The sequence below is a fragment of the Oncorhynchus mykiss genome, chromosome 16, assembly GCF_013265735.2.
Source record: "Oncorhynchus mykiss isolate Arlee chromosome 16, USDA_OmykA_1.1, whole genome shotgun sequence".
Lineage (NCBI taxonomy): Eukaryota > Metazoa > Chordata > Actinopteri > Salmoniformes > Salmonidae > Oncorhynchus > Oncorhynchus mykiss.
Window position 1 is genome coordinate 37,257,718 of NC_048580.1, and position 23,945 is coordinate 37,281,662.

The 23,945-nt window shown below is 42.8% G+C and overlaps 1 protein-coding gene across 2 annotated transcripts in view; it reads left to right on the top strand.

The window, feature by feature from the left end:
* Positions 1 to 22,612, top strand: part of LOC110491881 — a 51,503-nt gene extending 28,891 nt beyond the window's left edge. Inside the window, exons 1-2 of one of the 2 annotated variants that reach the window (XM_021565700.2) lie at positions 10,855 to 11,060; positions 19,927 to 22,612. In XM_021565700.2, the coding sequence (XP_021421375.1) occupies positions 19,976 to 20,944 (969 nt within the window). In that variant the 5' untranslated portion in view covers positions 10,855 to 11,060; positions 19,927 to 19,975 and the 3' untranslated portion in view covers positions 20,945 to 22,612. Of the gene's footprint in view, positions 1 to 10,854; positions 11,061 to 19,926 lie in introns of those variants that run through there. The other variant, XM_021565701.2, reaches the window with a different exon arrangement.
* The last annotated feature ends 1,333 nt before the right edge of the window (positions 22,613 to 23,945 follow it).

Consider the following 23,945-nt stretch of genomic DNA (forward strand, 5'->3'; position numbering starts at 1 on the left):
GAATTTCAATAGAAACTTATAAAAATAGACAAGATCTTGCAACCATGGAGAGGTAAATCTATCTGTCTATTTATGGAAAAATTGCCCTGATTAACTCCTTAGTCATATCGCAGATAACACACTTACTTATGGCACTGCCTACTCTTGATGATTTGTTTTTGAAACCATATGAGCAAAAACTATTTAGCTTTATCTGAGACGCTAAACCAGACAAAATAAAACGTGTCTATCTATATAATGAATGTGAATTGGGTGGGTTGAGATTATTAAATATAAAAGCACTAAACCTCTCTCTGAAAGCTTCACTCATTCAAAAGTTTTATTTGAACCCTAAATGGTTCTCAAGTAGATTAATAAGAAAAGCTCATCCATTGTTTAAAAATGGCCTTTTTGCCATTGCAGATTGTCATGTCTCGTTTTCGATTAATTGAAAATGATTATTTTTTCAAAGTATCTCTCTTTTTCAAACAAGCATTGCAGCAGAGCTGGCTACAATTTCAATTTCATCCCCCTGAAAAGATAGAACAAATATTACAACAAATATTATGGCTGAACTCAAATGCGCTGGTTGATAAAATACCTGTATTTATGGGAAAGATGTTTGAAAAGGGTATTTTGTTCTTCAATGATATTGTAAATTGGAATGGTAGTTATGTCCTTCATTGAGTTATCAGAATTGTCTGCTCATTCCAAGAGTACAACCAATTGATTACAGCATTGCCCCAAAAATGGAGAAGGCTGGTGACAGCAGGAGGAGGTGGGGAACTGGTCTGTTTGCCCAATATAAAGGATCAAAACTGGCGGAGGAATAAAAATAGCATAAATAGGAAAGTATACCAGTTTCATTTGAGGACCAGGATGTTGACAACTGTGCCATACAGATTGCAAAATAGTTGGGATGATAGTTGGGATTTTTGATATACCGATTCCATGGTACAGTGTGTATGAGTTGATATATATACGAGTTGATATATAAAACAACGCAAGATTCAAGACTTCGTGCTTTTCAGCTAAAATGATTATATAGAATTCTTGCCACCAACAAAATGTTGAATATTTGGGGCATAAAATCATTGAAGCTCTGCAGATTTTGTTGTGAGGATACAGAATTAATAGACCATTTATTTTGGTATTGCCCACAGGTAGCCTGTTTCTGGTCTCAGGTTCAGGAATGGCTGAAAATGCATAGCATTGATCTAAAATTGACCCTAGAAATAGTACTGTTAGGAGATCTGGAGAGACCGGGTCAGTCAACTCTTTCCCGGACTTTATTGACCGCGGTTTAGCGAACAGGTTAGGGATTCCCCTTGTTCAGCTTGACAAACCCTTCCCAGTGCACGCCTTAGATAGCCGACCATTAGGGTCAGGACTGGTCAGGGAGGCCATGGCTCCACTGGGTATGGTTACGCAGGAGGGTCATGAGGAGAGCATTAGTCTCTTCCTCATTGATTCTCCTGCGTTTCCGGTGGTGTTGGGGATCCCCTGGTTGGCCCGTAACAACCCCAGGATTTCATGGCAACAGAGGGCTCTACAGGGGTGGTCAGAGGAGTGCTCAGGCAGGTGTGTAGGAGTTTCCATCGGTGCTACAACGGTGGAGAGTCCAGACCAATTCTCCACCGTGCACATTCCCTCAGACTATGCCGATTTGGCTATCGCCTTCTGTAAAAAGAAGGCGACCCAATTACCACCTCATCGACGAGGGGATTGTGCGATAAATCTCCTGGTAGGCGCTGCACTTCCCAGGAGTCACGTGTATCCCCTGTCACAGGAGGAGAGGGTGGCTATGGAGACATACATATCGGAATCTCTGGGGCAGGGGTTCATTCGGCCCTCCATCTCACCTGCATCCTCGAGTTTCTTTTTTGTGAAGAAGAAGGAGGGTGGTCTGCGTCCGTGCTTTGACTATAGAGGTCTAAATTCCATCACGGTGGGGTATAGTTACCCGCTACCTCTCATTGCCACGGCGATTGAGTCATTTCACGGAGCACGGTTTTTCACAAAACTGGATCTCAGGAGTGCATATAACTTAGTGCGTATCCGGAAGGGAGATGAGTGGAAGACGGCGTTTAGTACCACATCCGGCCATTATGAGTACCTCGTCATGCAGTACGGGTTGAAGAATGCTCCAGCAGTCTTCCAATCTTTTGTGGATGAGATTCTCAGGGACCTGCACGGTCAGGGTGTGGTGGTTTACATCGATGATATTCTGGTCTATTCCGCTACACGGGCCGCGCATGTGTCTCTGGTGCGCAGGGTACTTGGGCCGAGCATGACCTGTACGTCAAGGCTGAGAAATGCTCGTTCTTCCAACAGGCCGTCTCCTTCCTTGGATATCGCATTTCCACATCGGGGTTGGTGATGGAGGATGACCGCATTGCAGCCGTGCGTAATTGGCCGACTCCAACCACGGTAAAGGAGGTGCAGCGGTTCTTAGGGTTTGCCAACTACTACCGGAGGTTTATCCAGGGTTTTGGGCAGGTGGCTGCGCCCATTACGTCACTGCTGAAGGGGGGGCTGACGCGTCTGGGATGGTCGGCTGAGGCGGACAGGGCTTTTGGTCGCCTGAAGGCTCTTTTTACCTCGGCTCCCGTGCTGGCGCATCCGGGCCCCTCTTTGGCATTCATATTGGAGGTGGACGCATCCGAGGCTGGGGTTGGAGCCGTGCTCTCCCAGCGCTCGGGTGCGCCACAGAGCGAAACTATGACGTGGGGGATCGGGAGCTGCTAGCTGTTGTCAGAGCCCTGAAGGTGTGGAGACATTGGCTTGAGGGGGCCCAACACCCTTTTCTCATCTGGACTGACCACCGTAATCTAGAGTACATTTGGGCAGCGAGGAGACTGAACCCTCGTCAGGCAAGGTGGGCCATGTTTTTCACCCGATTTAGGTTTACCATCTCCTATAGACCAGGCTCCCAGAACACTAAGGCAGACGCACTGTCCCGACTATATGATACGGAGGAGCGGGCCATTGATCCTGCGCCCATCCTCCCGGCTTCTTGTCTAGTGGCACCTGTAAGGTGGGAGGTGGACGCAGACGTTGAGCGAGCATCGCGTGTTGAGCCTACTCCACCACAGTGTCCAGCGGGATGGGTGTATGTTCCGCTGGAGGTTAGAGACAGGTTAATTTGGTGGGCTCACACGTCCCCCTCCTCTGGTCACCCGGGGATCGGGGGGACGGTGCGATGTCTTAGTACTGGTGGCCCACTTTAGCCAAGGACGTGAGGGTTTATGTGTCCTCCTGCTCAGTGTGCGCTCAGTGCAAGGCTCCTAGGCACCTGCCCAGAGGAAAGTTACAACCCCTTCCCGTTCCACAGCGGCCTTGGTCACACCTGTCGGTTGACTTCTTGACCGATCTGCCACCGTCACAGGGCAACACCACGATCCTGGTCGTTGTGGATCGGTTTTCTAAGTCCTGTCGTCTCCTCCCTTTGCCCGGTCTCCCTACGGCCCTACAGACCGCGGAGGCCCTGTTTACTCACGTCTTCCGGCACTACGGGGTGCCTGAGGATATTGTTTCTGATCGGGGTCCCCAGTTCACGTCCAGGGTGTGGAAGGCGTTCATGGAACGTTTGGGGGTCTCGGTCAGCCTAACCTCTGGGTTTCACCCCGAGTGTAATGGGCAGGTGGAAAGAGTGAACCAGGATGTGGGTAGGTTTCTGCGGTCGTATTGCCAGGACCGGCCAGGGGAGTGGGCGAAGTACATCCCCTGGGCAGAGATGGCCCAGAACTCACTCCTCTACGAATCTGTCGCCCTTCCAATGTGTGTTGGGCTATCAGCCGGTCCTGGTACCATGGCATCAGAGCCAGACCGAGGCTCATGCGGTGGACAATTGGGTGAGACGCTGAAGGGAAACCTGGGAGGCCGCCCACGGGTACCTTAAACGGGCCGAAGGGCGGCAGAAGGCCAGTGCCGACCGCCACCGCAGCGAGGCCCCGGTGTACACACCGGGGGACCGGGTCTGGCTCTCGACCCGAAACCTGCCCCTCCACCTGCCCTGCCGGAAGCTGGGTCCGCGGTTTGTGGGGCCATTCAAAGTCCTGAGGAGAATAAACGAGGTGTGTTATAGGTTACAGCTCCCCCCGTATTACCGTATTAACCCCTCGTTTCATGTGTCTCTCCTCAGGCCGGTGGTGGCTGGTCCGCTTCAAGAAGATGAGGTGCGGGAGGTCCCTCCGTCCCCCCTGGACAATATAAAAAGAAATACTAAATACATATAGTAAACTATAGAATGTTAAAAAAAAATATTTTCTAAAATGGAATCCAGTCCTTCTAGAAAACTTTTTTAAATGTATTTATTTAACTAGGCAAGTCAGTTAAAAACAAATTCTTATTTACAATGACGGCCAAACCCAGACGACGCTGGGCCAATTGTGTGCCGCCCTATGGGACTCCCAATCACAGCCGGATGTGATGCAGCCTGGATTCTAACCAGGTACTGCAGTGACGCCTCTTGCACTGAGATGCAGCATTTTAGACCACTGCCCCACTCGAGAGCCCATCTGTGTCTGACTCACTAATAATTTCCTTCAAAGCCTCTTTCTCAGTATACCTGGTTTTAAAAAATGACAAAAACAACACACTGTTGATGTGCAAAGATGTAGTCACTGAGTGGACATATGATGTTCTAATTCAGCCATACATCATTGGAGAACATTGACAATAGGCTACTTTTGTTCGTAAGAACCTAACGATTCATGTAGCTCTAGTTTAAACACAGACCAAATTGAGACTTACCTTGTAAAATGTTTGTGGTTTAGTGAAAACAAAGTATAAAATGAACTCATTGACTCTCTGGGCTGTGAATCGATAATGATAAGTCACAGGCCAACAGATAACATATCCTTATCATCTGTGGAGTCTACACTTTCACCACATACCAACGTTGTTCAAGATTTGTATAATTTTAGCTGTATAGTTTTAGCTTCTCCACACCAACAGACCATCAGTCTCAGCCATCTTGAAATGGGCCCGTGAGTGTAGCTTGCCCTTTTATGTTTGTATGGTACTAATTCGCACCAAAGATTGTATGGTTTATCTAGAAATCTAAGATCCCCAGATTTCAGGAAACACCCTGTATTCACGGATAGGGGCTACTGTTCTCACTTTGGCGACATTGAATAAAATAAAAATATATCAAGGTCCCCTATTTAGGGAACCCTACATTTGAAGAAGTTTTTAATGAATACACGTGGGTTCCCTTGAATAACTAAAGCCCCCATGCAGTGTTTGTAATTTCATTTTCAAAATCATCAATGTCTAATAAATGAGTGTTTATTAGATGAAAATAACTCCAAAATGTATTCTGTATCATTTATTTCCCTGAGCCTACTTTGGCCATTGAAATGCTCAGTTGCATCGTGCAGGCTTTAGGAAAAAAATATGGAGATTTACATACAAAGCCCTGATTGGCTGATAGGATGGTTTAGAGCACAACCTCTTACCCAGATGGTCATTTATTGGTCTATTTTAATCAGATCATATTGTGAAATCATGATGTGGGCCAAAAGTTCCATCCCACTTTAAAAGGCTGAAATTCCAGGCATTTTTTTAAAAACAGCTCTTACACAAAAAAGGGCATTACCATAATTTCCACAATTTCAGTGTTATTTCAACCTCATAGTGTAAACCAAATAAAATAATTAATAAAGAAAAACACTTTTCATTGCACTGCCCCTTTAAGTAGTACTAACTGTACGGTTGTCACCATACTCGATTTTCCATGGCTCTTTGAAAACCTGCTTTATGTCAAATGTGGTACAGCTTGGAAAATAAACAAATGTGACTCCATAAGGCTGACAACATAAGGCTGTTTGTTTTTAACATTAGCCTACAGTTCTCAATAAATTAAGTCTGCCTCACGTTTTGTTTGCCTGATATGATACTTCTGAGTATCACGATACTGGTATATGGTGACAACCCTAGTACCAAGTCCCCTTTTGTTCCAGTCAGGGGTGTAGGAGCGACTCTGACATTTTGCTACAGGGATCCCGATTTAATGTTGTTGAAAAACCGCTTTTAAAGGCTAATTTCTAGTGATTTTTTTGAAAAGGATACAAACTCATTTGAACTTACATATGGGCAAATTTAAATTGATATATGGGCAAACTGATATTGTCAACTACTTTAATTATTTTGTTCATTGGCATGATTAGCAAACTTAGGCATGCCAGCAACAAATGCTGACACTACACATCCAAGTATGTCTGACCAAATTATGAAAGACGAGCATTGTCATTTTGAAATCAGTATAGTGAGTTTGGTAGAGGTGATAAAATGGTTGTCTATCATCAATGACAAGCCACCTGGGTCTGACAACTTGGATGGAAAATTACTGAGGATAATAGCGGATGATATTGCCACTCCTATATGTCATAACTTAAATGTAAGCCTACTAGAAAGTGTGTGCCCTCAGGCCTGGAGGCAAAAGTAATTCCACTACCTAAGAATAGTAATGTCCCCTTTACTGGCTCAAATAGCCGACCAATCAGCCTGTTACCAACCCGTAGTTAAGTTTTGGAAAAAATTGTGTTTGACCAGATACAATGCTATTTTACAGTAAACAAATTGACAAACTTTCAGCATGCTTATAGGGAAGGACATTCAACAAGCACAGTACTCACACAAATGACTGATGATTGGCTGAGAGAAATTGATGATAAAAAGATTGTGGGGGCTGTTTTGTTAGGCTTCAGTGCGGTCATAGTCTGCTGCTGTGTATTGGGTACAGGTTGCTGCTCCTTTACATTTTCAACCATCTCAGTAATGCACCTTTCAACAGTTCTGGCAGACACAGGCATGTCTTTTATCTTTGAGATGATTGTGTCTGTTAGGCAATCCATCTAATAAGGCCTGCAAACTACTGAGGAAAGCCTCCTTGATATATTCCCCATCAGCAAATGGTTTTCCATGTTTAGCAATGCACTGTGCAACTTTGTAGCTCACCTATAGGGGCGGGCTCCTGAGTGGTGCAGCGGTCTACGGCACTGCATCTCACTGCTAGAGGCGTCACTACAGACCCTGGTTCAATTCCAAGCTGTATCACAACCGGCCGTGATTGGAAGTCCCATAGGGCAGCGCACAATTGGCCCAGCGTTGTTAGGGTTTGTCCAGGGTAGGCTGTCATTGTAAATAAGAATTTGTTCTTAACTCACTTGCCTAGTTAAATAAAGGTTAAATAAAATAAATTAAAATAAAAACCTGTGTAGCTTTTATCATACCTGGACACTGCCTTATTGATTCCTTCAGCCTTGTCCTCATCCTTGAAGTTTTTCTCATGTCTCGTTTCAAAATAATGCTGTACACTTCATGTCCGACAAACAACAGTTGTACAACAGAGAGCGCAAACAGACCAGTCCTTCAGCAAAACAAACCCATATTCCTTTGTCCAAGAGGCAATAAATGAGCGGACACCTGCCTTATTTTTCTTTGCCGATTACATTTTGCTCCCTGAACTTTTTTAAATAACAAAAGAAGGCTTACTAGCTGTTAGCCATGTGAAAATTAATCTCATCTTCAGTGCTGCCTTGGTTTTGAATTTGGCGGGAGAGGCGAGGTGGGGGTTGTCTTGCGCTGAACTAATAATATGAAACTCCTGCAAAATCATGAAAGCCCATTGGCTAAAACATTGCATGCAATTTCAATTATTTTCTCCGGTTTAAAAAAAGTATAATTATTGGCCAAAAAAAGTGAGATAATAAACGTCCAGCAAATGCAAATGCAGGCCACACAAAAAATAATAAAAATAATAAAAAACATTTTCACTGTGATGAATTTAAAGACAGCTAGTTTGCCAGGGGTGGTGTGCAGACAGTTGCAGAGAACCTACTTACAGTCCTTAGCACTACAGAGAAAATGAATGTGATACATTTTTAGAGACATCTAAGCTTTCAAAGTCCTTTACACTACTTTGAAAAAACCGTCTATTTTATTTTCTCTCTTCTTGACTGGAGGCACATCCATTGCACACTTGCTGCCCCTATGATGAAGATTAAGACAGTGATTGTGCAAGTAATTCTGAAGCTAGCAAGTATTCTTGGCGTCAAAACATTCACTATTAGTTTTTCACACAGCCAGAACTACCCAGCTTTAGCTATTTATATAAAAACCTGTAAAGCCAACTAGCCTGTCTGGGAACGGGGTTCCGCTAGCGGATGAAACAGCCAATGAAATTGCAGGGTGCCAAATACAAATCAACAGAAATCTCCTAAATCAAATTACTCAAACATACAAGTATTAGGCACCCTTTTAAAGATAAAATTCTCGTTAATCCAGCCACAGTGTCTGATTTCAAAAATGCTCCACAAACGATTGTTAGGTCACCACCAAGTCACAGAAGAACCCAGCCATTTTTCCAGCCAAAGAGAGGAGTCACAAAAAACACAAATAGAGATCAAATTCATCACTAACCTTTGATGATCTTCATCAGATGACACTCATAGGACTTCATGTTACACAATACATGTATGTTTTGTTTGATAAAGTGCATATTTATATCCAAAAATCTCATTTTACATTGGCGTGTTATGTTCAGTAGTTCCAAAACATGCAGTGATTTTGCAGAGAGCCACATCAATTCACAGAAATACTCATTATACATTTTGATTAAAATAAAAGTGTTATACATGGAACTTTAGATAAACTTCTCCTTAATGCAACCGCTGTGTCAGATTTCATTTTTTTAAACGGAAAAAGCATAATCTGAGTACGGCGCTCAGAGCCCAAAACAGCCAAAATAAATATCTGCCATGTTGCGCAGTCAACATTAGTCAGAAATAGCATTATAAATATTCACTTACCTTAGATGATCTTCAGGAGAATGCACTCCCAGGAATCCCAGTTCCACAATAAATGTTTGATTTGTTCGATGAAGTTCATCACCTTTTGTTAGGGCGTTTGGTAAACAAATCCAAACGCGCGTGCAAGTCCAGCGGAAAGGTCGGACGAAAATTCCCAAAAGTTATATTACTGGTCATGAAAACATATCAAACTATGTATAGAATAAATCTTTAGGATGTTTTTATCATAAATGTTCAATAATGTTCCAACTGGAGAATTCCATTGTCTGTAGAAAAACAATGGAACAAGAGCTACCTCTCATGTGAAATGTTCGTGACCAGCGCATGACTGCTGGCAGACCTCTGACTTATTCCCCTCTTTCAGCCCCCCTTCATAGTAGAAGCCTCAAACAACGTTCTGAAGACGGTTGACATCTAGCGGAAACCATAGGAAGTGCAACATAACCAATATCCCACTGTGTATTTGATAGGGGCTGAGTTCAAAAACGACAAACCTCAGATTTCCCACTTCCTGTTTGGATTTTTTCTCAGGTTTTTGCCTGCCATGTGAGTTCTGTTATACTCACAGACATCATTCAAACAGTTTTAGAAACTTCAGTGTTTTCTATCCAATACTAATAATAATATGCATATATTAGCATCTGGGACTGAGTAGGAGGCAGTTTACTCTCGGCACGCTTTTCATCCAAAAGTGAGTTGGCGCCCCCCCTTGGGTTGTGCCGTGGCGGAGATCTTTGTGGGCTATACTCGGCCTTGTCTCAGGATGGTAAGTTGGTGGTTGAAGATATCCCTCTAGTGGTGTGGGGGCTGTGCTTTGGCAAAGTGGGTGGGGTTATATCCTTCCTGTTTGGCCCTGTCTGGGGGTGTCATCAGATGGGGCCACCGTGTCTCCTGTCCCCTCCTGTCTCAGCCTCCAGTATTTATGCTGCAGTAGTTTATGCTAGGGTCAGTTTGTTATATCTGGAGTACTTCTCCTGTCCTATCCGGTGTCCTGTGTGAATTTAAGTATGCTCTCTCTAATTCTCTCTTTCTCTCTTTCTTCCGCTCTCATAGCCTGGTTCCTCTCTAGGTTTCTTCCTAGGTTTTGGCCTTTCTAGGGAGTCTTTCCTAGCCACCGTGCTTCTACACCTGCATTGCTTGCTGTTTGGGGTTTTAGGCTGGGTTTCTGTACAGCACTTTGAGATATCAGCTGATGTACAAAGGGCTATATAAATTGATTTGATTTGATTTGAAAATGCTGCCCCCTATCCCAAAGAAGCTAGCTACTAGCCAAGAGAAAGTTTTAGTTGCTCACGTTCGTTCTAACATATCAAAGTTTATTCTCACTCATACAGGTTTTACTTAAACTTACTTTGTTGTTACCAACAACAATTACTTTACCCGGTGCAGTGAGTAATGATGGTGGTGCTACACACACTGCCAGACTGCTTGTAACAACTGAGAGTGACAATGAAGCATTCAGTGGGGGTGTGAAAAAGTGACACGTTCCAGCAGCGGAGGCCTTTTCAAAATAAAAGTCCCTCAACGAATCTGGGGATTCATTTTTCTAAATAACATTCTTGCAGATTATTATTTTTATTATTGGGGGGAACCATTTTACCTGGTTTTAACATTGGGGAGGGGGCATGTCTACCCTTTCCCCCCCGGCTCCTACGCCCTTGTTTCTGGTCAGACCTTGAAGTTACCACTTACCAGCTGGTATATGGGCGTAAAACAAATGGGCCTACATTTCCCTACTTACAGGAACTTATTCAAATACCATATATAGCATCTAGCCTAACCGGTATGGAGACGTGAGGAGAATCATTGTTGTACTGTAATTCATGGTAATCTATCGCATAATTTCATGAGTGTGTGTGGATTGTGCTGGGCTAGGTCTCTATCTGCTGACACGCCTCAGTGTGGTGCTGGTGGATGAAACGTACACATACCGGACTGTCACGGCGCTGTGGGGGTAGAGGATGGGGGGGGGGGGGGGGGTTGGAGAGGGAGGACATTCAGACCCTCTGAAAGAGCTGTTTGTACCCAAGACATCCCTGGAGAAACTCCTTCTCCCACCCAATAGTACTGGCCATCAGAGTCAGTCCACCATGTATGTCCAGAGTCTCCTGTGTGTGGGCAGTAAACACGCTGCCCATCTTTGAGGGGGGAAGAAAAGAAAGCTTGTTATGGCCACACAACCACAGCTCATTGTGATCTGGTTGAGAGCTCCTGCTTCAATACTGAGAAGCACAAGTTAAGGTCCAGAATTGTGTCCAACCCCAGGTAAGATTACTGCATTAAACTTGCTTGAAAATAACATGATTAATAATGTCAATGATAAACAAAATGATGAGACATGCAGTCAGGACAGTGCTTTGAGATTGACTGTCATTTTAAAGATACATTATGTTTCCAGTGATACGTACATAGGGCTTATGCTATTATAGGGGTTCCCAATTTTTTGGGGCCTGCGACCCTGTTTTGATATTTTTTTTAATTGCCACCCTACCATGTTTTAAAAGGGGTGTAATCAATGGCCAATGTTAACTTTTTCAATTGGGGCTATGACAGTCTATTACAAATCAGTCTGACAGTACTTCAATCTAAAGGAAGTATGGCTTGAAGTGACTGAAATTCATGTATTGGGAAGTTCACAAGGTCATAGGCAATAATTTTATATGATATTCTGTGTGTAGAAAATAAAATCATCATTAACCAGGTTTCCACCCAACCTTTATATGTGAGTAAAGTACATGTCAAATAAAAAATGTCAAGTCATGCTCAATGGAAACAACATTTATCAGTAACCTTTCCATATGTCGACCCAAAAAAATACGCTGGACAAGGTGCAATGTTTTTGTGTTAGTGAAGCTAATTATGCGAGAAATGTTGGTGGAAACGCTTTTATGCACAAATATTGATATAATAACCATGATATGAAAGTTGACTTGCAGTGGTGTAAAGTACCTAAGTAAAAATACTTTAAAGTACTACTTAAGTAGTTTTTGGTGGTATCTGTACTTTACTATTTAAATTGTAACTACTTTTACTTCACTATATTCCTAAAGAAAATAATGTACTTTTTACTCCATTCATTTTCCCTGACACCCAAAAGTACTCATTACCTTTTGAATGCTTAGCAGGACAGGAACATAGTCAAATTCATGCACTTATCAAGAGAACATCCCTGGTCATCCTACTACCTCTGATCTGGTGGACTCACTAAACACACATGCTTCCTTTGTAAATTATGTCTGAGTGTTGGAGTGTGGCCCTGGCTATCCATAAGAAAAAGAAAGGAAAATGGTGCCGTCTGGTTTTCTTAAAATAAGGAATTTGAAATTATTCATACTTTTACTTTGACACTTCAGTATATTTTAGCAATTACATTTACTTTTATACTTTAAGAATATTTAAAACCAAATACTTTTAGACTTTTACTCAAGTAGTATTTTACTGGGTGACTTTCACTTTTTCTCTAGACATTTTATATTAAGGTATCTTAACTTTCACTTGAGTACTTTTCCACCACTGTTAACTTGGAGTCACGCGATGACTTTGTATGGTCGTCCCACTACAACTTGTCTGGAAAGCATGCAGTTTATTAGGCTAAATTATGATGAACTTCACAGGGTGATGAAACTGCAGGGTGATGAGCTTGATGTTCCTTTCCAATAAATATCGAGGGCCTTATTCTGGTGACATGATCATCAATGCCTGGCTGCTGTCTGACAAAAACAATCTTGCTCTTTTGTCCATAATAGTTTCATAATGTTGGCTATACCCGCACTGTATCTGCGAGCTGTTGGCTCACGTGCCAATACCAGAGTGTGTACACTCGATATATAACATTTTCATGTGAGAAATGTTATACTCATTTAACAGTATTTATTATTCGGTACATGGGAATTTAACAGCAAAAGGTATTTGTATGTGCACTACGTCATCACGCACAGCTTTTTATCCACAACAGTCAATGTGTTTGTTGCGGATTTAGTGCCTGACCTTGTCCACACTGTTCTAATGAATCCTGCGTGGCATGTGAACATTCCTGTGAGTCTTATCTTTCAGTGATGGGGTCATAATATCTTTTAGCTTAAACTGTTCAAAAGTTAGTCATATTTGTAGGAAGAAAACAGAAACCACTATTTTTATTACAGCCGCATCTAGCGTCTACCAGAGGTTACTGATGTAACCCCGGTTCTATGAACCAAATGCATTTTTTTTTGTTTCAAAGTTTCTCTTGCGACTCCATTTTCAAAGACACACCTATTTGATATTTTATATGTAAAAAAACATGTAATATAACAGAATAAATAGAGCATTAAATATTTCCAAATGAAAAGAGTTGTGATGCGCATCTCGCATCTGGAACAGTTGTTCTCAAAGAGGGATTATTTGAAACAGGGCTCAGTTTGGTGAATTGAAAGACAAATTCTTCAGGGTTACAAAACAAAATCTGTTTTCTTTTTGATAAACAGACGTTTTATTTAGTTTATTCTGCCTTTTCTTTCAAATTTTCAAAATGGAATAACAATTCCACATTGAACAGATGACCTGGCCTCCATAATCTCCCGACCTCAACCAAATTGAGATGGTTTGGGATGAGTCAGACCGCAGAGTGAAGGGCTACCTACCTAAGTATGATTCCCAATCAGAGACAACGATAGACAGCTGTCCCTGATTGAGAACGATACCCGGCCAAAACATTGAAATAAAGAAACATAGAAAACAAAACATGGAATGCCCACCCCACATCACATCACTAACCTAATAGATAAATAAAAGGTCTCTCTAAGGTCAGGGCGTGACAGCCTTGGCTTTTCTAACTGCCTGTGTATATTGGTTTCTAACTTCCCTGAAAAGTTGCATATCACAGGGGCTGTTCGATGCTAATGCAGAACGCCATAGGATGTTTTTGTGTTGGTCAAGGGCAGTAAGGTCTGGAGAGAACCAAGGGCTATATCTGTTCCTGGTTCTAAATTTCTCTGGGAGCAGGCACAGGACGTACCGAACTGGGTAGGCGCACTGGAGGCCTAGTGTGTGTAGCCGGCACAGGTGGCTACACACACTAGGTCCAACATAGAAATAAAACAACCTAGATTAACCACCCTAGTCACACCCCGACCTAACCAAAACAGAGAATAAAAAGGCTCTCTATGGTCAGGGCGTGACATAATTACTTTTTTATTATGTTTAAAGTTATTATGTTATTACTGTGTTCTTTTTCTGTTCTTTTTAAAAAATATATTTTTTAAATGTACCTGTAGGAATATTTGTATTTTTTTCTCAGGATTGTGCCCTGGAATCACATAGCTTGTAACTGTGTCATATCATCCCATGGCTCTGCTTCAACAGAGAAACACAACCCCTGTCTCTAAATATGATACTTCTGCTTCAACAAAAATATGCCATCAGGATGTTTGCCCTATAATTACTTCTAGGACTTTCCCTATTCAGCAATAACTCTGCTACAACAAAGTTTCTAACTCGGGGTGTCTTTGCTACAACAAATACAAAATGTGCACAACCTGTTCTTAGAACAGGATTTTCTATTATGTTTAAAAGAAAATCAGTCTCACCCTGAATTTATTTTATCTGTCCGGAATGATAAATCTACTCACTGACACTTCCGGCAGGTCCAAGGTGGGTCCCCCTCTGCTCCGTTTTAGTCAGAGTGTGTGGTACCCTGAGCCACATCTAACTGAGCCCCTGCGCGCAGTTTAACCTCGGTCTCTGGGGAGCAATCTACAAGCAGAGTTAGCATCCCACCACTGTCACCAATTTGTCGTGGAATATCAAATCCAAGAGAAGAGAGACTGCAGATTCTTTCAAACACTTTATCATGGGATTTTCAGAAATGGAGAATCAACTACCCACTGAACAGCTCATAGTTGAAAAGCTCTACAAACAGTGCCGGTTTAATGCTTTTATAGAGAAAATATATACAACCCCTTTCTGTATTCGTGGCAGTCAGAAGATAGTGTATAAAAGGTAATTTGTTGTCTGTGTAAACTTAAGATAGACGGTTGAGCCCTTGGGCTAACTGCATTCACAACAATAAACACTATATTGTACTCCGTTCTGCAAGGTTCCATACATGTGACTTTCTGTAGAAAGTAAAACCACTGCATTTCACATGCTGCGGTTGCACTCAAACATCTCTTAGCTGTCTTATGACTGTGACACCAAGACAAGTTTGTATCAGGTTCGAAAAAACACTAGCATATAACAAGAGACTACTCTTTAAGTGGTAAAACACGGGATAGCATGACTAATTATGTAATTTTCCACGACAGCACCCACTTTTATAAAATAAGATGCAAACGAAAGATGCCCAACGATTGAACAGAGCAGTAGCTGAGTTTAAGTGCCATTCTGGGACTTTGACTAATACAGATTTTTTTAAATGTTGTGGTAACATTTTGATATCGAGTATCATGATGGTATCGAGTATCATGATATTAAACCTGGTATCGAAGTCAGAATTTCGGTATCGTGACTACACTACAAGTACGATCATCAACATCACCCAATAGTTATACCTACAGTCATCCTGCAGAGTAATACACAATGGACACTTCACTGATTTTTATTTTTTTATTTCACCTTTATTTAACCAGGTAGGCTAGTTGAGAACAAGTTCTCATTTATAACTGCAACCTGGCCAAGATAAAGCAAAGCAGTGCGACACAGAGTTACACATGGAATAAACTGATAGCTTCCCCGTAAACACAGAAGATTGAAATGGCTGCCTGTGGTTCCCACTTCTCTTTCCAATGGCAGTCAACTGGATAATGAAGGACACCACCACAGGAGAAAACCATGGACCCTCTGGTCCCAACTAGCAGACCTACACTTTGTTGACAACACAGTACACATAAAACATTTGCAGAACAAGATGTACTGGAGGAAGTGACACATTCACTTATCTGGGAAGTGTCATCAGGAAAGATGGAGGAAGTGACAAAAGATCTACAAACAAGAATAGGAAACGCAAGAACTGCATTTCTAATGCTTAAGCTAATATGGATCTCAAAACAAATGAACACTAAACAATCTATGAATCTTCAATACCAACGTCAAATCAGTTTTACTATATGGAAAGCCACAAGTCACAAGCAACAAACTACAAACATTCATAAACAAATGGCTAAGAATACAGTGGCCATATGGAATGAAGATCTCTGGGAAATTACACAGCAAGAACAAATTGTCACAAATAAAATGCAGGAAATAGGGCCGTGTCAGGAACACCTTGAGGAAACCACCCACCACCCACAACCAGACAAGCTCTAACCTTGAACCCACAGGGGAAAAGGAAACCAGGAACACCCAGAAACAGCTTGAGAAGGTCTGTGGAGACAGAATTTAAAGATGCAGGATTATCCTTGAAAGAAGCAGACAAAACCACCCAACACCGAACCCACTTGAGGAAGTTTGTGAAAGGGTGTAAGTCAAGGAAGTATGCCCCATATGGGCATTGTCATGTCTGTGACTATCATTAAAGCTGACAACTGTATATTATCAAATCAATTCTCTATGTGTAATTTAATTATGCGATTAAACTAATCATGTAACTTGAATTAATTAGGAAGACGGGGCACCACAGAAAATATGTTTATAGAGTGTCAATTTCCCGAATATAACTCCACAGATATTTTCAAAACAGTGCTTATTAATGTATTGTAATTACCTCATCAGTTCTCATGACTGAATTTCGCAAACCCTTGGATATCAGCACGAACCCTTAGCATAAATTATGAATCAGTGATATACAAATTGGCTTAATTATTTATTTACTAACTAACTAACCAAATCACAGAAACACGTGAAAACACACACAATTAGTTCATACATGGGGTATGACATGATACAAAGAAAAAGTCCCTAGCGGACGAAACCAATATGATTGCTTGGTAGACAACGGAAAGGGGGTGTGGACTGCTCAACAGCGGGAAACTCATAGCTGATAACTACACTCGTAGAAAATGCTAATAGTTTACATTAACGACCGCTCATTCGAAAATACAGTGCCTTGCGAAAGTATTCGGCCCCCTTGAACTTTGCGACCTTTTGCCACATTTCAGGCTTCAAACATAAAGATATAAAACTGTATTTTTTGTGAAGAATCAACAACAAGTAGGACACAATCATGAAGTGGAACGACATTTATTGGATATTTCAAACTTTTTTAACAAATCAAAAACTGAAAAATTGGGCGTGCAAAATTATTCAGCCCCTTTACTTTCAGTGCAGCAAACTCTCTCCAGAAGTTCAGTGAGGATCTCTGAATGATCCAATGTTGACCTAAATGACTAATGATGATAAATACAATCCACCTGTGTGTAATCAAGTCTCCGTATAAATGCACCTGCACTGTGATAGTCTCAGAGGTCCGTTAAAATCGCAGAGAGCATCATGAAGAACAAGGAACACACCAGGCAGGTCCGAGATACTGTTGTGAAGAAGTTTAAAGCCGGATTTGGATACAAAAAGATTTCCCAAGCTTTAAACATCCCAAGGAGCACTGTGCAAGCGATAATATTGAAATGGAAGGAGTATCAGACCACTGCAAATCTACCAAGACCTGGCCGTCCCTCTAAACTTTCAGCTCATACAAGGAGAAGACTGATCAGAGATGCAGCCAAGAGGCCCATGATCACTCTGGATGAACTGCAGAGATCTACAGCTGAGGTGGGAAACTCTGTCCATAGGACAACAATCAGTCGTATATTGCACAAATCTGGCCTTTATGGAAGAGTGGCAAGAAGAAAGCCATTTCTTAAAGATATCCATAAAAAGTGTTGTTTAAAGTTTGCCACAAACCACCTGGGAGACACACCAAACATGTGGAAGAATGTGCTCTGGTCAGATGAAACCAAAATTGAACTTTTTGGCAACAATGCAAAACGTTATGTTTGGCGTAAAAGCAACACAGCTCATCACCCTGAACACACTGTCAAACATGGTGGTGGCAGCATCATGGTTTGCGCCTGCTTTTCTTCGGCAGAGACAGGGAAGATGGTTAAAATTGATGGGAAGATGGATGGAGCCAAATACAGGACCATTCTGGAAGAAAACCTGATGGAGTCTGCAAAAGACCTGAGACTGGGACGGAGATTTGTCTTCCAACAAGACAATGATCCAAAACATAAAGCAAAATCTACAATGGAATGGTTCAAAAATAAACATATCCAGGTGTTAGAATGGCCAAGTCAAAGTCCATACCTGAATCCAATCGAGAATCTGTGGAAAGAACTGAAAACTGCTGTTCACAAATGCTCTCCATCCAACCTCACTGAGCTCGAGCTGTTTTGCAAGGAGGAATGGGAAAAAATGTCAGTCTCTCGATGTGCAAAACTGATAGAGACATACCCCAAGCGACTTACAGCTGTAATCGCAGCAAAAGGTGGCGCTACAAAGTATTAACTTAAGGGGGCTGAATAATTTTGCACGCCCAATTTTTCAGTTTTTGATTTGTTAAAAAAGTTTGAAATATCCAATAAATGTCGTTCCACTTCATGATTGTGTCCCACTTGTTGTTGATTCTTCACAAAAAAATACAGTTTTATATCTTTGTTTGAAGCCTGAAATGTGGCAAAAGGTCGCAAAGTTCAAGGGGGCCGAATACTTTCGCAAGGCACTGTATATATTGCAATTGACATATTTACGAGTATATGTCTTGTCGTCTCTCTGTGGTCGCCGGTCCGTCTCCTGGAGAGAGTCGACAGAAAGTCTCTGGTCATAAGGGCACAGGGCGAGACCCAGATGCAGACACGGGAGGCAGATGGTTTGAGTCTCTGATATTTATTATAATCCAAGGGGCAGGCAAGAGAATGGTCATGGACAGACAAAAATGGCAGTACTGAGTGGCAGGCAGGCTCGAGGTCAGGGCAGGCAGTATGGTCAGGCAGGCAAGTTCAGAGTCAAAGCAGGCAAGGGTCAAAACTGGGAGGACTAGCAAAAACAGAGAAAGGGGAAAAGCCTAATAAACTGCATGCTTTCCTGAGTTGTAGTGGGACGATCATACAACATATCGCGTGACCAACAAAAAGAAAGGAGGACCAAGGCACTCTTCATATAATTAATTCAAATGCCTTTATTAGTATGGCATGTTCAATAGAAACAACGTTTTCTCCCTGACGAAGGCCATGCAGCCGAAACGCATCGTTTAAAAATAACTTTGTTTCTATTGAACATGCCATACTAATAAAGGCATTTTAATTAATTAAATGAAGAGTGCCTTGGTCCTCCTTTCTTTTTGATGACCAATTTACCCCTTTTACCAAAGAGCACCTTCTGTCTACCAAAATGTACTATTGTGTACCTTAATGGCGCTTCCATTCCTCCTCTTTCGACGAGATCGCGTGACCAAGTTTACTTCGATATGATGGTTATTATATCAATATTTATGCATAAAAGCACTTCCACCACCATTTCACGTATAATACATTTTACAGACACAAAAAGATCCCACCTTGTCTCGCATGTTTTGTTTTGTCGACATCTGGAAAGCTTACGGACAAATCAGCGGTTTCCATCAGGCCTGTTTATCCAACGTATTTTACTTGCAATAAAAAGGTTGGATGGAAACCTTGTTATTGTAAAACAACTATTCGTTTAAAAAAGTGAATAAGTCAAAGGCAGCCCTGTCGCTTGGTTTGAAATTCAATCATGCTCAAATTCATAGATGGAGCTATAAATGCAATAACACTTGATTTTGGTGGAATCCAAACAAAGACTGTTGAGGCATGATACATCCATTAAAGGGAAAGTTCACCCAAAATACTAAATGACATATTGGTTTCCTTACCCTGTAAGCAGTCCATGGACAAGATATGACAGCAATCCATGCTTTGGTTTAGTTTCCTGGCACTGTTTCCAAACGTTTTAGCATTTGTGGCACAAATCCCAATCAAGTCATAGTACAATATTAGCATTCTTTACAGGGTATGGAAGCCTGTGTCATTTTGTAATTTGGGTGAACTATCCCTTTACAGGGAGAGTTGAAGTTTCTTATTGTTTCTGTAAACAAGTCACAAGAGACCAGGTAGTACTGATAACATAAGAAAAATGTTTTATTGCTTGGTAGAAGCTGTTTGTAGATTGCTGCTAACTATTCCATATGTCACTCTCTCTTCAACAGCTTTTCCCTGAGCATGGTGACATCGGGTGGAACGTCACAGACCCAGTAGATGACTTCTGGAGCTGGGCTCAGTCCTCACGGCAAAAGCTTCAACATGCTGGCCATCATTGAGTCCTGGGAAGAGGAGGGGAGCTACTACGAGGACAGCACCGGTCAGTTTCTGTTCATCTTGCTGTTAAAGGTGGGCCTGGACTGTCTGGTCCTGTCGATGTGCTTGCGCTGGCTGCACACCTCCTTCATGGGCGTCTGTGGCCTCTCCGTCTTCCTGGTCGATGTGGTGTTGTTGTGCGCTGTGGCGGCTGTGTGGTTCCTCGGACCCGCCCGCTCCCCGGTGTCCATCTGCTTCCTCTTGGCGCATGCCTCAGCCGTGTTCAACGCGCTGCCTCTGCCCATGCTGAGCCTGGGGCTGCTGGACTACGCCTCCGAGCCACGCTACACCACGTGCCACGACGCTCCCTGTAGGGACCTATGGAACTATTCCCTGACGCTGCTGGTGTGGGTGCTGGCCGGTGTGCACTCCTGCTGCTCAGCAGTCACCAACCTCCTAGAGGTTGAGTACGAGGGAGGGAGGAACGCTTTAGGGTGCACTGTGCAGGAGTCTGTGTTTGTGGTACATTTCTCAGTGGGGATCTCCGTGGCCATCTGCTGTGTAATGCTGCTCCACTACAAACAGATGCCTTTGTGGCTGAAGGAGGCCAACAGGCTGTCAGAGCAGAGGGATAATGTTAACCCAATGCTGCAGAGCCACTTGAGATTCAGGTATGCCAAGTTACAGCAGCTAGGGGGTGACGAGGACGAGCAGAAAGCACTGGCAGTGGATACCGAATGGCAGAGGCCCCCCCTTTACCTCAGCCTGACTTTGGACTTTGGCACAACGTGGGCATCTTACCTGGTCATGTGCATCGCCTGTGAGCTTTTGAGCCTTGCAGTCCCTGCCTACATCAGCATCAACCTCCTATGGTTGGAGTGTGCCAACAGCGTATTGGTGGGGCTGGTGTTTTGGCTCAAGAGCGACTGACAGGCCTTACACCGCCAGTGGCATGTTTTCTGGCACTTAAAGTAATATTTTATTTTACAATTTTCCATACAGACAAAAATAATAATAACACACATAAAATGATATGTATATATATATATATATATTATTATATTGTGTTTGTGCATGTAGGCTACGCCGGGCGGCTGGGTAGCCTAGTGGTTAGAGCGTTGGACTAGTAACCGAAAGGTTGCAAGATCGAATCCCTGAGCTGACAAGGTACAAGTATGTCGTTCTGTCCCTGAACAAGGCAGTTAACCCACTGTTTCTAGGCCGTCATTGAAAATAAGAATTTGTTCTTAACTGACTTGCCTAGAAAAATAAATAAAATCTCTGAACAAAGTTTTATCGATTCCCTAAGTTAATTCATGTTTTCATGTGTAGCTGAGCTATTGCTGTTCAAGCAGGCAGAAATTCTGCCTGTATGGAGTAGCATTGAGATAAAGCCACTCGCAACACCGGAAGTTAATAGGAATAGGACTTTTAGATTATGAAAACGCCTATCATACATGTCAGTTTTCAGGGTCTAAAGTGGGCACCTGATCGCGTTACACTCCATTGCATTGGCTTGGTAGGTGACTCGTTTGGAGGTAAGACATGTACAAAAATATTACTACATCTCGTTAGGTTCTAATTATCAGTGTAAGAACTCAACGGACTCTATGAAAGCTTAAACCATGTTTATTTATCCCAGAGGGTCAAACAGCTGAACTGACCAAAATACATTTCCAATAGTGGTGTATGTGCCCCAATTTGGGGTGGAATCTTCTCCTTCTCTTCAAACACTAAATCTCTGTGGCTAGGCAGGAAATGAAGTGGCAATAAACTGTGCCTTCTCCCTTAACGTGACCTCAACCCCCTTCATCACTTATCCACGGCTCTCCCCTTATCAGTGCTGCCACATGATCATTTACCCTGCACTCAGCACATTCCAAGATTAATTGCACCCACCATATACCTTCCTCCTACAGATAACCATTAACTTTTGGTGTAGACCCTCTAACCCTAAGCACTCAATATTTCAAAAGGATACCTGATAATTAACACTATCCCAAGTTTAGGAGTTAGAACCCAGAATCCATCAGTCCTCCGTTTTGAACATTTAACTCCATACTGTTCAACATGACATAAACTTGGGAATTACTTATAGATGGACAAACAATAATAATAAAACAAAAACAAAAAATAAACATGATTCACCATGAGGTTTACAAACTCTGCCTCTGTTCTATGATCACACCATTTCACATAGAAACTGATAGTAACGTGTCCGCTGGAGTTGTCGACCCCTTCCATTTCAACGTCCTTCTGGTTCCTAAGTGAGTGATAGCACAAGACTTGAAAATCAACGAGAAACACAAAACATAACAGTATTAACAATGTGGTAAGCTTTTCATAATTATATATGCAAAGTTATCCCAAAGTTTGATAACATGACAATTCCCACTCTCTCTTCGCCTGATTCTATACCTTCAGAATTCTGGATTCTGCTGGATTCCACAAAAATGAAGGCCCTATAAAACCTCCTCATGCTTTCATCCAGTCTTCCCCATCAGGCCACAGGGTATAAGACGTGTTCCCAAGCCATGTCATTTTAACTTGATAGGCAAGTGCTGCCCTTTCCCACCTGGACAAAAGGAACACCTATGTTAGAATGCTGTTCATTGACTACAGCTCAGCGTTCAACATCATAGTGCCAACGAAGCTCATCACTAAGCTAAGGACCCTGGGACTAAACCCCTCCCTCTGCAACTGGATTCTGGACTTCCTGACAAGCCGCCCCAGGTGGTAAGGTTAGGCAACAACACGTCTGCCACGCTGATCCTCAACACTGGGGCCCCTCAGGGGTGTGTACTTAGTCCCCTCCTGTACTCCTTGATCACCCACAACTGCGTGGCCAAACACGACTCCAACACCATCATTGAGTTTGCTGACGACACCACAGTGGTAGGCCTGATCACTGACAATGTGTCACGCCTGCTCTCGCTCTTCCCCCTGGCGCTCAAGGGCGCCAGGCTGCTCTGCATTACGCACTCCTGCCACCATCATTTACGCACACCTGCCTTCCCTCGTCACGCACTTCAGTTATTTTGGACTCACCTGGACTCACTCAATCACCTGTTTATTACCTCCCCTCTATCTGTCAGTTCCCCAGCTCTGTCCCCCGCTGCTGCATTGATTGTTGTTTGTCATTGTGTATCTGTGTTCTGACGCTGTTTCTGTCTTGCTCTTTGTCTGTTCATAATTAATTGTCAACTCCCCATACCTGCTTCTCATCTCCGGCGTCGGTCCTTACACAATGACGAGACAGCCTATAGGGAGGAGGTCAGAGATCTGGCAAAGTGGTGCCAGGACAACAAACTCTCCCTCAATGTGAGCAAGACAAATGAGCTGATCGTGGACTAGGAAAAGGCGGGCTGAACAGGCCCCCATTAACATCAACGGGGCTGAAGTGGAGTGGGTTGAGAGTTTCAAGTTCCTTGGTGTCCACATCACCAACGAACTATCATGGTCCAAACATACCAAGACAGTAGTGAAGAGGGCACGACAACAACTTTTCACCCTCAGGAGACTGAAAAGATTTGACATGGGTCCCCATATCCTCAAAAAGTTCAACAGCTGCACCATTGAGAGCATCCTGACCGGTTGCATCACACTGCCTGGTATGGCAAATGCTCGGCATCTGTAAGGCGCTACAGAGGGTAGTGTGTATGGCCCGATACATCACTGGGGCCAAGCTTCCGGCAACCCAGGACCTATATAATAGGCCGGGACAGAGGAAAGACCATAAAATTGTCAGAGACTCCAGTCACCCAAGTTGTAGATTGTTTTCTATGCTACCACACGGCAAGCGGTAACGGAGCACCAAGTCTAGGACCAAAAGGCTTCAACTCTCAAGCCATAACACTGCTGAACAATTAATCAAATGTCCACCGGACTGTTACATTGACCCCGCTCCCATTTGTTTTGTACACTGCTGCTA